Consider the following 12,521-nt stretch of genomic DNA (forward strand, 5'->3'; position numbering starts at 1 on the left):
TCCGCGGGCGGCGGCAGTGGAGACGGGACACTGCCGGAATTTAAATGGGCTGGTCCTGGCTGGGACCCGGCTGCCACCCCTCTTTCATGAGCCCGGAGAGGCACGTCTGGTGTGCGCTCGCGGTAATTATATTTAAACTGCCGTAATTACACTCCGCTGGCCTGCCGCTGGCCTGCCACTGGGCTGCCTCTGGCCTGCCGCTGGTCTGCCGCTGGCCTGCCGCTGGCCTACCTCTGCCGCAGGGAGGAGGCCATTTTCTCCCTCTGCACAATAGTTCTGCGTGTGGAGCTTGATGATTGCCATTGAAGGATCTCAGTGTTTATCAAGTCTTAGTCGAGCTGGAATCGCATGTTGTTGTAAATGATGAATGAGTTTTAACCCAGGATGTCCTGAGCTGTCATTTTGACTCATTATGAGGGTAATTGCAGTGGGGTATTCAAACGGGATGAAAGGAGCCCTGCTTTTTCGCCCCAGTCTCTCAGATGTTTCGGCAGAAGTTTGGCAGCAGCCTGTGTCTCCGTACACCCAAACAGGACCCCACTCACATCTGCTTATACCCCTTGTAATTCTCATTTCACAACCCACTGTCACAAACTCTCATTTTTTTCCTCCCCTTCTTCATATTTGAGTGGGGGGGGGGGGGGGGGTGGAGTGGAGCGACGTTTAACCCAGGCTTTTGTGCATCATAAAAACAGAAGGGATGTGATTTTTCCTGATTTAGCAGGAATTCCGCCTTTTGAACACGACATTCCCATTAATTTCCAATAGAGATTCACATAGTGCTGGCTAGCCTGTACAGCCTGTAAGCAGTCTTACCATATGTGGCTACACATGCAGTCCATCTCATGGTCTCTATGCTCGGCTGGTTGAGTGTGTAAAAAACACAACCGAACCTCACCGGCAGAGTCTCCATGACAGCCTCCATGGAGGCGAAATTAGCACCAAAACGAAAGTGAAAAAGTATTTATGGAGGTACCTAAGGACCTCTGAGTTTGACTGATAAACAGTGGGCACTTCAGGCATGAACTTTTCCTCTACTCATCTGTAAAGATGACGGACATGGCTGATTCTTACGGGGTTAGAATCACAGGAGTAATGGGCAGTAATTACAGCTACAGAACATCCAGGGTGAAGCCCAGTCCCGTGCAAGTGGGATTTAACACTGAACAGTGCACGCACTGTGTAGTACTTTTCCTGACGCGCAAGTTCATTTTTATGATTTATCAATGAAACGGCTGTTTACATAACCGTGGAAAGTAAATCTGAACTTCCCTCGTCTCCAAAAAAACTTTAGCCAAAGTGACACTTTATTTATCCCCCTTTTCCCAAAAGGAGCCATTAAGCGGTCCTGCGTTTGGTTGGGATCCTGCGATTGGTTGGGATCCTGCGGTGACGCCAGTGGCAGAAGTGCTGCAGCTCTTCTCCAGGCTTGTGTGTTTGGAGGCCTTGCCTGGGTGCCTGAGGGAATCCTTCTGAGAATGTGCTGGGATACTGCCTGGTTCTTTCTGGTGAATGAGGACACTGTGAGGAGTTTTGTGAATGGGCTGTAGATCAGATGGACAGGTTTAAATGGGGCTTCACCAGAGTCCAGAGTCCAGTGTGTGGGCTGGAACAGCTACATATATATACCCTGGAACAATGTCCTCATCACTCAGGCTGTCTGCTTTGTTGTTGTCTTTTGGCTCAGTTCAATCTTCAAGGTCAGATCCATCGGTCATGGTTGCCATCATCCCATCCAGTTATGTCAGCGGTTTTGGGTGATGTCATTACCTGTTGCCCTTTGCTTTACAGATTTTAAATACTTGCTGAAACATGAGCACCAGAACTATTGTTCAAGCATACCAACACGGTAGGCCAGTAACTTACAGTATACCACGCTAATCAGCAAAGTATACTAAATAACTCTCAGTTTTTGAGGTGTTTTGCAGTGAAAATATTGAGAAGCAACCTTAAAAAACCTCCATCCTTTCATTACTGTAAAACAGATTTTAGACATTTGCATTAGACAGAAAGACTGGATCAGGAGGACCAGCTGGAGGGCTGCAGAGTTGGGTCAGGAGGACCAGCTGGAGGGCTGCAGAAACAGGCAGGGTTAAGTCAGGAGGACCAGCCAGGAGGGCTGTAGGGTTGGGTCAGGAGGACCAGCTGGAGGGCTGCAGGGTTGGGTCAGGAGGACCAGCAGGAGGGCTGCAGAAACAGGCAGGGTTGAGTCAGGAGGACCAGCAGGAGGGCTGCAGGGTTGGGTCAGGAGGACCAGCTGGAGGGCTGCAGGGTTGGGTCAGGAGGACCAGCTGGAAGGATGCAGCCCCACACGCCCGTCACAGGGCCAGTAGAAGCTCTCTGCTGCCTGCTTTTCTGCTGCTTCTGTTTGGATTAAAATCTTAAATGGCAAGAGTCTGCTGCAGAAAAAGACAAGTGTTCGTTTCCATTTGGAAAGCTACTATCAGGAAATGAATACAGATCTTCTAAAGGATTTGGGCCAGTTTCAGTAATCTAGTTAAACCATGTCTCGGGGTTGTATCCCAGTTCCTTAGTGTTCAGCTCTCTTTATGTCACAATTACTGTGTGAGTTATGCTGGAATACCTGGAATTCCCAGCTGTTTTTCTGCCTCCCTGGCCAGTTAGTAAGATTTACTGGGTGACTCGGCAGTCTTTGGGACAAGAGCGAGCCTGTTGTGCACACAGAAACCCTGCAGATCAGATTCCCCTCAGCAAGACTCACTTCATCATTTGAATTCCACGATTTATTGTTATCCTCAGAATCCAGGATTCCAAACACGCGTCCTCATTCATGTCTGTAGTCGCTATTATCTATGGAAATGTACAGAGGATATGAACAGATACTTATTGTTCCTGGTCCTCATATGTAAATGAAACGTAGCCCTTTTTATGTCTCGGATTTACATGTACTGTGCACCTTTGTGTAAGGTTACTAGTGTAAAATTTCCTATGAAATAAACCCCCCAATAAAACTAGTAGTATTAAATAAAATATCTCTGTAGAGCCATTGTGCACATGGTCTTTAGAGTAACACTTTTCCCCTAAACTCGGTAAACCGCTCAGTTCAGGGAGGAAACGGGGGAGCGTCTCAGATGTCTGCTCTGTGGCCGAGCGGTGCAGGAGAATGCCGCCATTGTTCCTCTCCCGTTCTCTCAAAGAAACACAAAAGCGCAGCAGATTTGTGCTTGATTGGATCTTAACTATTCTGGCAAATCCTTAAAGAGGAGAGGAGAGGAGGCCCTCTTACTCTGGAGGAACTGCGGGGGGACGCAGCTTCATTTGGGATTCCTCGTCCATGGGACGTGGGCTTTGCTGAAATGTTCCCTTTTAATTTGTGGCCTGAGACCAACGCAGAATTGGCATTTCGCTATTTCTGCATTTTATCGCAGGAAAAAAAGAAACGAAAATGAAATGAAGAAGCAAATTACACGCATGCACGCACATACTTTATACATCTGAAAAAAATCAAATTGGTGGGGAAAAAAACAGTTCCTAAAAATGTGTGTGCCAAATCATTGTTATCAGAATGATGAGTTCAAGGAAGCCATATTTCAAAAGCCACATTGCTCATAATTTTATGAAGTTGTGTCTGACTTCTGTGTGTTACCTGAGGTCATAGGGGGAATGAATGCTGGTACTGAGTGAGTATTTGGCTGTTTTGGTTTTTTCTCTGGGGAGTCCTGACTCCATCATGAAGAACTCAGGAGTTCCATGTTCACACAAACGTGGGATATGGTGAAGAACAGGCAGCACTAAGGAAGATGGGTCCCACTTCTCAAATATGGACTTTTCGGAGATCATACCTTTATTGACATAAATGGTGGTGCCCTCTGCTCAAACAGGTCTTGTAAGTTGCCATACTTGTTAGACTACAATATGACAGGCAGAATCAGATGGTTAAAGCTGTGACTTCCTGACCTTATTGAAGTCAGTCCAGGATGCAGCAGTGCCGTCTAAATAATGTCTCACCCAGGCAGTTCATGAGTGGCCAGGCCTCACATTCAGTCATGCAAATCGATCGCAGGGCCAGGGACCAATAAAACTATATATTTACTGGTTTTTACATTGGTGCCAGATGCTGGGTGTTTTGCTAAGAGCACTCTGAGGTTCTGTACAGTGTTGAGGCTGAAGACCTGAGGTCTGTTGGAATGTGTGTGTTCTCTGGATATCTGACCCAACTGCAGTGGCTTCACCTAAAGCCCTGATGTCAGCACAGATGCATGGTTTTGCATATGGAAGTGGGTGCTGAAGCAGACATGTGCTCTGCACAAGTGTTCAGCTGCGTCTCTGATCCCTGCGTCTCTGATCCCTGTGTATTTATTGGCTGGATTCTCTATGCTGTCACACAGATCTCTTTCTAAGAGCAGTCAGACGAGTCGTCTACCCTGAATACTGTTCTCTGTGTGTCCGTATCTGTTATGTAGGAATGGGTTTTTTATGAGAACCTAATGAAGGGAACCCAATGCATAGCCTGTGTTTGCTGGTTAACTCGACGCACAGCCTGTGTTTGCTGGTGAACTCGACGCATAGCCTGTGTTTGCTGGTGAACTCGATGCATGGCCTGTGTTTGCTGGTGAACTCGATGCATAGCCTGTGTTTGCTGGTTAACTCGACACATAGCCTGTGTTTGCTGGTGAACTCGATGCATAGCCTGTGTTTGCTGGTTAACTCGACGCACAGCCTCTGTTTGCTGGTGAACTCGACACAGCCTGTGTTTGCTGGTGAACTCGATGCATAGCCTGTGTTTGCTGGTTAACTCGACTCACAGCCTGTGTTTGCTGGTGAACTCGATGCATAGCCTGTGTTTGCTGGTGAACTCGATGCATGGCCTGTGTTTGCTGGTGAACTCGATGCATGGCCTGTGTTTGCTGGTGAACTCGATGCATGGCCTGTGTTTGCTGATGAACTCGACGCATAGCCTGTGTTTGCTGGTGAACTCGATGCATAGCCTGTGCTTACTGGTGAACTCAACGCATAGCCTGTGTTTGCTGGTGAACTTGACGCATGGCCTGTGTTTGCTGGTGAACTCGATGCATAGCCTGTGTTTGCTGATGAACTCGACGCATAGCCTGTGTTTGCTGGTGAGCGCGACACATAGCCTGTGTTTGCTGGTGAGCGCAGGGGACAGAAATAGGGTGTGAGTAATGGCGACTGTGCCACCTGTGCTGCTGTTGTTCCCACGGGCCGGAGTGTTAATAATCAGCGGCATTGTCTCTCAGATGACAGATGGCTTATTTAACCACACAAAAAGAACGCGGCCAAAAAGCCTTTAAGGTCACACTGTCCGAAAATAGACGTGCCTTCCTCTTCGGGGATTTTAGCAAACATATACCCACCTCGGTGTTGTTCTTTCTGAATGGGTATTCAGCGTCCTTTTGGCCTCCTCATGCATTGTAATGCTGCTGCTTTAAGCACTGCAGGGAAGTGCATGTGATGTTTCTGCTTTGACTCTGTCTTCAGATTTATCAGTGCATTTGCCCGTCTCTACGCTGGGGGAAGGGAGTGAAATGATAAATTATAGCTTCTATCTCTCTGGAATTTCTGCACATACAGAATAGGCCTACATCTGTGTCAGCAGGTGGGCCGGGTAAGTCTGTCAGACCTCCTTTCATGTGTTCAAGCAATGTGCTCGCAATTTAGCGCGGACTAATCAGAAAGCCTTTTTACATTTAATATGGAGCACAGCCCTGGCAGAGCGCTGTTGGTTTGCTCTGTGATTGAGTGCTTATTCAAACTGTCGCCGTGGCTGACTCCGAACGACTCCCACTGGCGTCCACACACCTGGGCGATTGTTAGAACAGCCTTGAGCCTTCTGCTGCAGTGTTGCAGATTGGTTGCAAAACAGCAGAAAATTCTCCTTCATTTTTCCCCAGTTGTGTTAAATGAGGAGGAACAGGTGGGTCACACAAACCTGTTCATCCGACTGTTTTAGTGGGATTGTTTCTTTAAATACTTTTGTTTGATGGTGTGTCTGTATGACTCTGTTCTACTAGGGAATCAGTGAAATACACATACTGGGTTCTGTCTGTTGAAGGGCAGGTTTTCAGGTGAATGTTGTGCTTGCCTATGTGAATTATGATTTTATAGAAGGTCAAATATAGCTAAGGTTTGCATTTTAGTGCATCTTTTTTTAATTATACATAGTCTGCAAATGTGTATTTACTCCCTAGAAACATGCATTTTTTTTATCTCTCTGGGGAATGGAGTGTGTAAGATCAGGAATGTGAATTTAAAATACTTTTCACACTGCTTCTGTGGATGTTTATGTCTGCTTGTGTTGTCTGTCCATGTTTATGTCTGTGCTCTGGGAGTGTGTGTTGATATTGAATAATAAAAAGTCTCTTTATTGTGTCATTGCTGTTTTTTCTTGCTGTGCATCATTTGATCTTGTTGTCTGGCCGCATGCTGTTTTACCCAAACAAGGTTCTTACGAGGCTCATCTAGCAGGTCGGTCAGTCTGTCTGTCTGTCTGTATGTCCATCAGTCAGTCAGTCAGGCAGTCTGTCTGTCTGTCTGTCTGTCTGTCCATCAGTCAGTCTGTCTGTCTGTCTGTATGTCCATCAGTCAGTCTGTCTGTCTGTTTGTATGTCCGTCAGTCAGTCTGTCAGGCAGTCTGTCTGTCTGTCTGTATGTCCATCAGTCAGTCTGTCTGTCTGTCCATCAGTCAGTCAGTCAGTCTGTCTGTCTGTCCATCAGTCAGTCAGTCAGTCTGTCTGTCTGACTGTCTGTCTGTCTGTCTGTCCTTTCATCATAAAGGTGTGCCGTCCACAGGAGCGGCTCACCGCTGAATGCCTCAGGCATTCTAAAGTCACTTTTGAAAAGTTATTTCCCCAGAGAACCAGGGCGACGTTGTGTGACGGGTACCGGCTGTTGAAGTCTGGCATTGCAGGGGGTGTTCGGTGAAAGATGTGCGACCTTATTAATGACCTTCAGCTCTCCATGCCGGCTCGCTGAACTTCACATGCGTGGTGTGTTTGCCTTGCAGCCTGACCAGCCTGAGCATAGCATGTGCTGTATTCCTGCAGGAAACCCCCTCAGATCAGTAACCAAAGTGCTGGGTGTGGCTGCGGGGCGGGGCTGCGGGGCGGGGCTGCGGGGGCCTGTGTGGTTTGGGGGGGCGAATTTATCCGCCCTAATCACAGTGAAGCTTTGTTTACTCTGGGCGGGGGCAGCCTGCTGGGGCGGGGGCAGCCTACTGCAGCGGGGCGATTGTTTTGATGGTGGAAAAGACGTGGTGCTTCGCATTAAGTGCTATGTAATTAGCGTGTAAACACTCGCTCTGGAGCCAGGCTCAGACCCACAGCGTGGGCCAGCCCACCTGTGCTTTACTGGGGCACAGCAAGAGGCTGTTTATCTGGACTTCAGAAAGCAGCCCAAGCCAGCCTAAACACAGATGGGTCTGCCAGCAGAGGAACGCTACAGGCATGGCACGCTTTAGGGTTCGCCTCCGTTAGCTTTGATAGTGTTTGTGCGGCCTTAGTCTCCATTAATGAGCGGTTTCTGTGTTATTTCCTGCAGTAAGGTCAGAGCTAACAGCCCCATAAGCCCCTGCAGTCTCCTGACATCACTGTGCTGTTAGCCTCTCAGGTCTGTTGCGGGGCTGTTGTGCGTGGTGTCAGTCTGTTCTCCTCTGGGCCGAAAGTGAAGTGGGAGTTTGGAAACGGGGCGGGGTTGTACATCCTGAGTTGCGCTGTGCTATGCTCGCTGGTGCCGTCTGTATTTAGACGTGCGGCGGTGTTTTTTTCCGCTGTGGTCTGAAGACGCCTCTTTTCAGACTGCATCTGGACTAACCGTCACTGCTCTGCAGGGCACTCCCAGGCTAGGATCGCTCTTATCACTTGAATCCTTCTGATCTGTTCCTGTAGCACTTTCATGTTACCCTTTGTATCTCCATCCAGCACTTATTGCACTTACATCGTTATTTTGATGTTGCAGCTCGTTGTCATGCCTCCTAGTTTGACTTACCATAGCCTTCTGACCTAGCCAATGTTTACTGTGTGAACTGGACTTAACGTGTTCATGGCTATGAATAACTGTTACAAAGTGAGTATTGTATCTTATTGGACCTGTGTTTTGTAGTTGTTCCAATGACCTCTCGTTTGCACGTATTGTACGTCGCTTTGGATTAAAGCGTCTGCCAAATAAATGTAACGTAATGTCTTTCACAGCCGCTGGTGCATTATGGGTACGACTGCTAGTGCAGCACCGCAGCCAGTGTCACTAGCCCCTCCACACCAAGGTGTCCATGGCAACGGGATGGCCGACAACAGGCGATCGCTGAGCATGAACTCCTTCCAGACAGTCAGCATTCACAACAACAAGGCCAAGTCCATCATCACCAATAAGGTGGCCCCTGTTGTCATCACGTAAGTACAAAGCAACGGCCGACAGGCACCTTCTAATCCAGCTCGATCACAGAGCGCTGCGGTGCTGGAGGCTCATCCATGTCTCGCCTTTAAACGCTCTCTTCTGCTGAGTTCATCAGCGTTGTTTCACCAGCAGGTTTATTAAAGTCACTTTGAGATAAATATTTGACATTGTTAGGTTAGTAAATTTTTTTGGTCCTTTAAAATGTTTGAAATGTGTCTTAATCCAAATCTCCTTTTTTCTGTAGATATAATTGCAGACAGGAATTTCAGATCCATGATGACGTCCTCAGAACGAATTACAAAGTCGGGCGAATTTCAGACACGATGCCTGAACACTACCTGGTGCAGGTAGGACACTAACCCTTCCTTACGAAGCTCCTTATGAGTCATTTGTCTTTCGCAGAATACTGTGTTTGTAGACATTTTGAAATCACAACTGTTTAAAACAGAAAATAAAGACATTTTAGCAAATCATTAAGTTTACTTAGAGCCAGAATGGATGAACTGTTTCCCGTTAATTATCTCTCTGAACTCTTATCGCCTTCGCCCACACGGCAGTTAGGCTTGCTAATCCTTTTGTTTTGTGAGGCTGATGCTTTGTTTGCTGATTCACTGCACCGGTTTCGCCTTGAATGATGGACTGGCGGCGTGTGTTTGGTGATGGACTGGCGGCGTGTGTTTGGTGATGGACTGGCGGAGTGTGTTTGGTGAAACCGCGGTTTGGAGCCCCTGCTAACAGTAATCCCCCCCCCCCCCAGGGGACATACTTCATGGTTCAGGACGTGTACGGCAAGGCGGACGTCTTAAACACTACGGGCAGCTATGGAGCCCCAAACTTCCGGCAGGCCAGGGGGGGGTACCCCCTGTTTGGAATGGGCCAGCCCAGCCTGGCCGGCTTTAAGCAGGTGCTCCAGAGGCTGCAGGGAGAGGGACATCAGGTCAGTGCCGTCTGGACCACAGCTCGCTTTATTAAACATCACCGCCAGTCCTGTCTGTGTTATAAAGTGGACTTCATATCACATGTACAGGACATTCAGTGGCCTGTCTTTATTCATGTGCTCCTCCCTGTCTTCCTGCTGCCTGTTTCAGTCCTTCTGAAATGCTGAAAATCAGTGATGCATTCCAAGATATTAACTTCAACAAACAAGTATCATTTTGATTGACCGAGCACATTTTTCACCACTGTGTTTGAAGAGGCACAGTGAATGGGATTAAGTATAAACATGTAAACACATTTTATTCAGTGTGAATACTCAAACTTCTGTTCTCTATGCTTTAAAATGGTCTCAGAGTTTTCAAACCAAAGTTTGCCTGGGCGAGTTGTGTCCAGAACAAAAGCATAATTCGGTTCACGAGTACTGAATGGATTCCTGCGATTGCTAGAATTGGGCTGGGAAGGTAAATGAGGCTGAGCTGAGCGACCGGGCTGCAGAGAGAGAGCTGGGGCCATGTGGAAGACAACATCAACTCTGCTGGGATGCGTCTTAGTGAAGATCACTGTGTGTGAACAGCATGTCATACCCGAAGGGTTCACTAGTTATACTGATAATGCCATGATGTGAAACAGTAATAAAAATGTGTTTTTTTTCTGCTATTTCTGACAAAAATGGTAATGAATCACACAGGGGTACTCAAAGTGCATACAGCATGCCCAACTTTGTTTTATTTTCTGCAGGAGGTTCTGTTCTTCTGTGTCCGGGAGGAGCCGGTCGTGTTCATCCGCCGGGAGAATGACTTCGTGCCGTTCGCTCCCAGGAAGAAGGAGAATCTGCACGAGAACCTGAGCGGCCTGGGGACGGGCGTCACTGCAGAAGCGCTGGAGCTCACCATCAGGAAGGAGGTTTGTTCTGCGCATTTCCAGCTGAGCTCGCAAAGTTTGGCTTTTATACAGATTGTAGGTCAAGGTGCAGGGACCTGCAGCAGTGCTGCTTTCTGTGGGCTGTTGAAGTTTGTCTGCCTGTCATAAGAGGCAGAGATGAATTAGATCTGCATTAGCGCATGAGACTGTTCTGAGCTGCTGATGATGCGGTCTTCCTCTCCACCTCTCCACCCCCCACCCCCCAGTTGTGCGACTTTGCGAAACTCAACGAGAACGTGTACTACGTCTACAGCGACATCGAGCACTTCAAAGACCAGCCCCAGCACATCTCCATCGCCTGTGAGGAGGACATCCACGTCACGGAGGAGGTGTACAGGAGACCAGTTTTCACCCTGCCGTCCTACAGGTCTCCTCGCTCTGAAAGTCCCCTCATGCAGTTCACACTGCAGACCGCCGTGTCCTCCTGAGCGGTGACGTGCATTCGTATAAAGGTTGAGTGTTTCTGGAGGAAGAGTACGTCTGCAGCCTCCAGTTTGTAATCAGATGACTGAGGTCTGCTTCAGCGAGGTGCAATTATCAACCTGTGTGCTTTACAGAGCAGTGTGTTGTATATGGTGTTAAAGCATCAATATGGGGCTTTTCAGTGTGTGTGTTTGGAGCCCTGTACCCATTTACTGCTTTGATTGTGTAGGTGGGTTTCAGTGTATTTCAGGCGGAAGTGTGTGTCTGTTTTGAGTGCTGGTTCAGATTGATTTGATAGCATTGTGCGAAGTATAGCCTAACTTCGGATGTGATTTCCTGGTGATGAAGTACAGTAAACCTGTAATCTCATGACTCATTGAAAAAAAAGCGATTTAAGTATAGCACGGTGTTTATTGGTCATGCTCAGGAAACGTGTTTTTACTGTGCAGTGTGATGTTCTGCTGCTGCTTCCTCTTCCATCTGTTCTGAAATGCAGCACTTTGTGTTTTGAAGGTATTACCGGTTACCACTGCCTGTGGAAGGTGCTCCCCTTGAAGAGGAGTTTGATGCCTTTGTGAACATTCTCAGGGTAAGATTCAGGCTTCCACTGAGCAGCGTGCTCAACCAGCGTAGAGCAGCCCCACATAGAGCAGCCCAGCGTAGAGCAGCCCCACATAGAGCAGCCCCACATAGAGAAGCCCAGCGTGGAGCAGCCCAGCGTAGAGCAGCCCCACATAGAGCAGCCCAGCGTGGAGCAGCCCAGCGTGGAGCAGCCCCACATAGAGCAGCCCCACATAGAGCAGCCCCACATAGAGCAGCCCAGCGTGGAGTCCCCACAGCGCTGTGTCTGAGCGAGGGTGTTGTGCTCTGTGTCTGTGCTTTCCGAGCCTTGGGCTTTGGCTAAGGAGGGGATGTACTGACAGAATCTTCCGGAACGCCTGCAGGTTGTCACTCAGTGTGTTGGCTGGCAGGCCAAATTGGCTTCACACTCTCAACAAATCCTACTTAACAGGCTCTTTGTGTGCTATTAATCACCGAAGATTAGGATAGTTGTTAAAATGGAATAAAGCATAAAATGGGTAAACGCTGGTCAGAGTGAGTTTCCTGGCTCCTGAGGCCCAGAGCCGGCTCTCTCCAGCCCAGTCTGCTTTTCATCTCGACCCTCGAACCATTCCGTGGATTATTCCTTTTTTGGAATGATGGTATCCAGGTGACAGCCCAGCTCTTTGTCACTGGGGGAAGTGGAATCGTTTTTAAAAGTGTACACAAGTGATGCTATAAATCCCGTCTCATCCATCCTGTCTCCTTGACATGTTTAGTTCTGCTGGTGGAGTGCGAGCACACTGGCGTGGGATAAACGATGGTGTTTCACTTTTTCCGGATTTGGCCTTTAATTCCTTTAACTTATTCCTGCACTGCCTATTTCCTGTGTCAGATGGGGCTCAACAGGGAACATTTAATACCCTCAAAGCTCGGTTTTCAGGCACATGACATGTCTGTATATGAAACGGCTGGATGGCTGTGCATACCGGGCTCCCATTTTTACCACATTTTCGTAGTTTCCTGTGAATCGGTCTGATTTTTATACAACTGCCAACCATATACCATGCTGCTGATGTGACTAGCTCTCACAACAAACCCCACGGGGAATGTGACTTGTGTGTAAAATATGCATAATTTCAATTTTCAACATTCCTGAAGCCTCCCAGCATTCCCTGCCCTCTGCTTATATGGTCTCAGATTGAAACGAGAGTTTCTTTCCCTTTTTAACTTTCATTCCTTTTAACTCTTCATTTGACCGTTAGCATTATTTAAATCTCCGATTGATGTACTGGTCATATTGAGCAAGCGGCTAGCAATAGACATTTGCA

The 12,521-nt window shown here is 47.9% G+C and overlaps 1 protein-coding gene across 3 annotated transcripts in view; it reads left to right on the forward strand.

The window, feature by feature from the left end:
• The window catches only part of pald1a (phosphatase domain containing paladin 1a), a 69,866-nt gene that overhangs the window by 13,850 nt on the left and 43,495 nt on the right, over window positions 1-12,521 (forward strand). For all 3 annotated transcript variants that reach the window (XM_064314340.1, XM_064314357.1, XM_064314347.1), the window contains exons 2-7: window positions 8,169-8,366; window positions 8,615-8,717; window positions 9,128-9,307; window positions 10,045-10,209; window positions 10,434-10,594; window positions 11,164-11,239. In XM_064314340.1, coding sequence (XP_064170410.1) covers window positions 8,182-8,366; window positions 8,615-8,717; window positions 9,128-9,307; window positions 10,045-10,209; window positions 10,434-10,594; window positions 11,164-11,239 — 870 coding nt within the window. In that variant the 5' untranslated portion in view covers window positions 8,169-8,181. The remainder of the gene's footprint in view (window positions 1-8,168; window positions 8,367-8,614; window positions 8,718-9,127; window positions 9,308-10,044; window positions 10,210-10,433; window positions 10,595-11,163; window positions 11,240-12,521) is intronic.

Source organism: Anguilla rostrata, chromosome 2 (assembly GCF_018555375.3).
Source record: "Anguilla rostrata isolate EN2019 chromosome 2, ASM1855537v3, whole genome shotgun sequence".
NCBI lineage: Eukaryota > Metazoa > Chordata > Actinopteri > Anguilliformes > Anguillidae > Anguilla > Anguilla rostrata.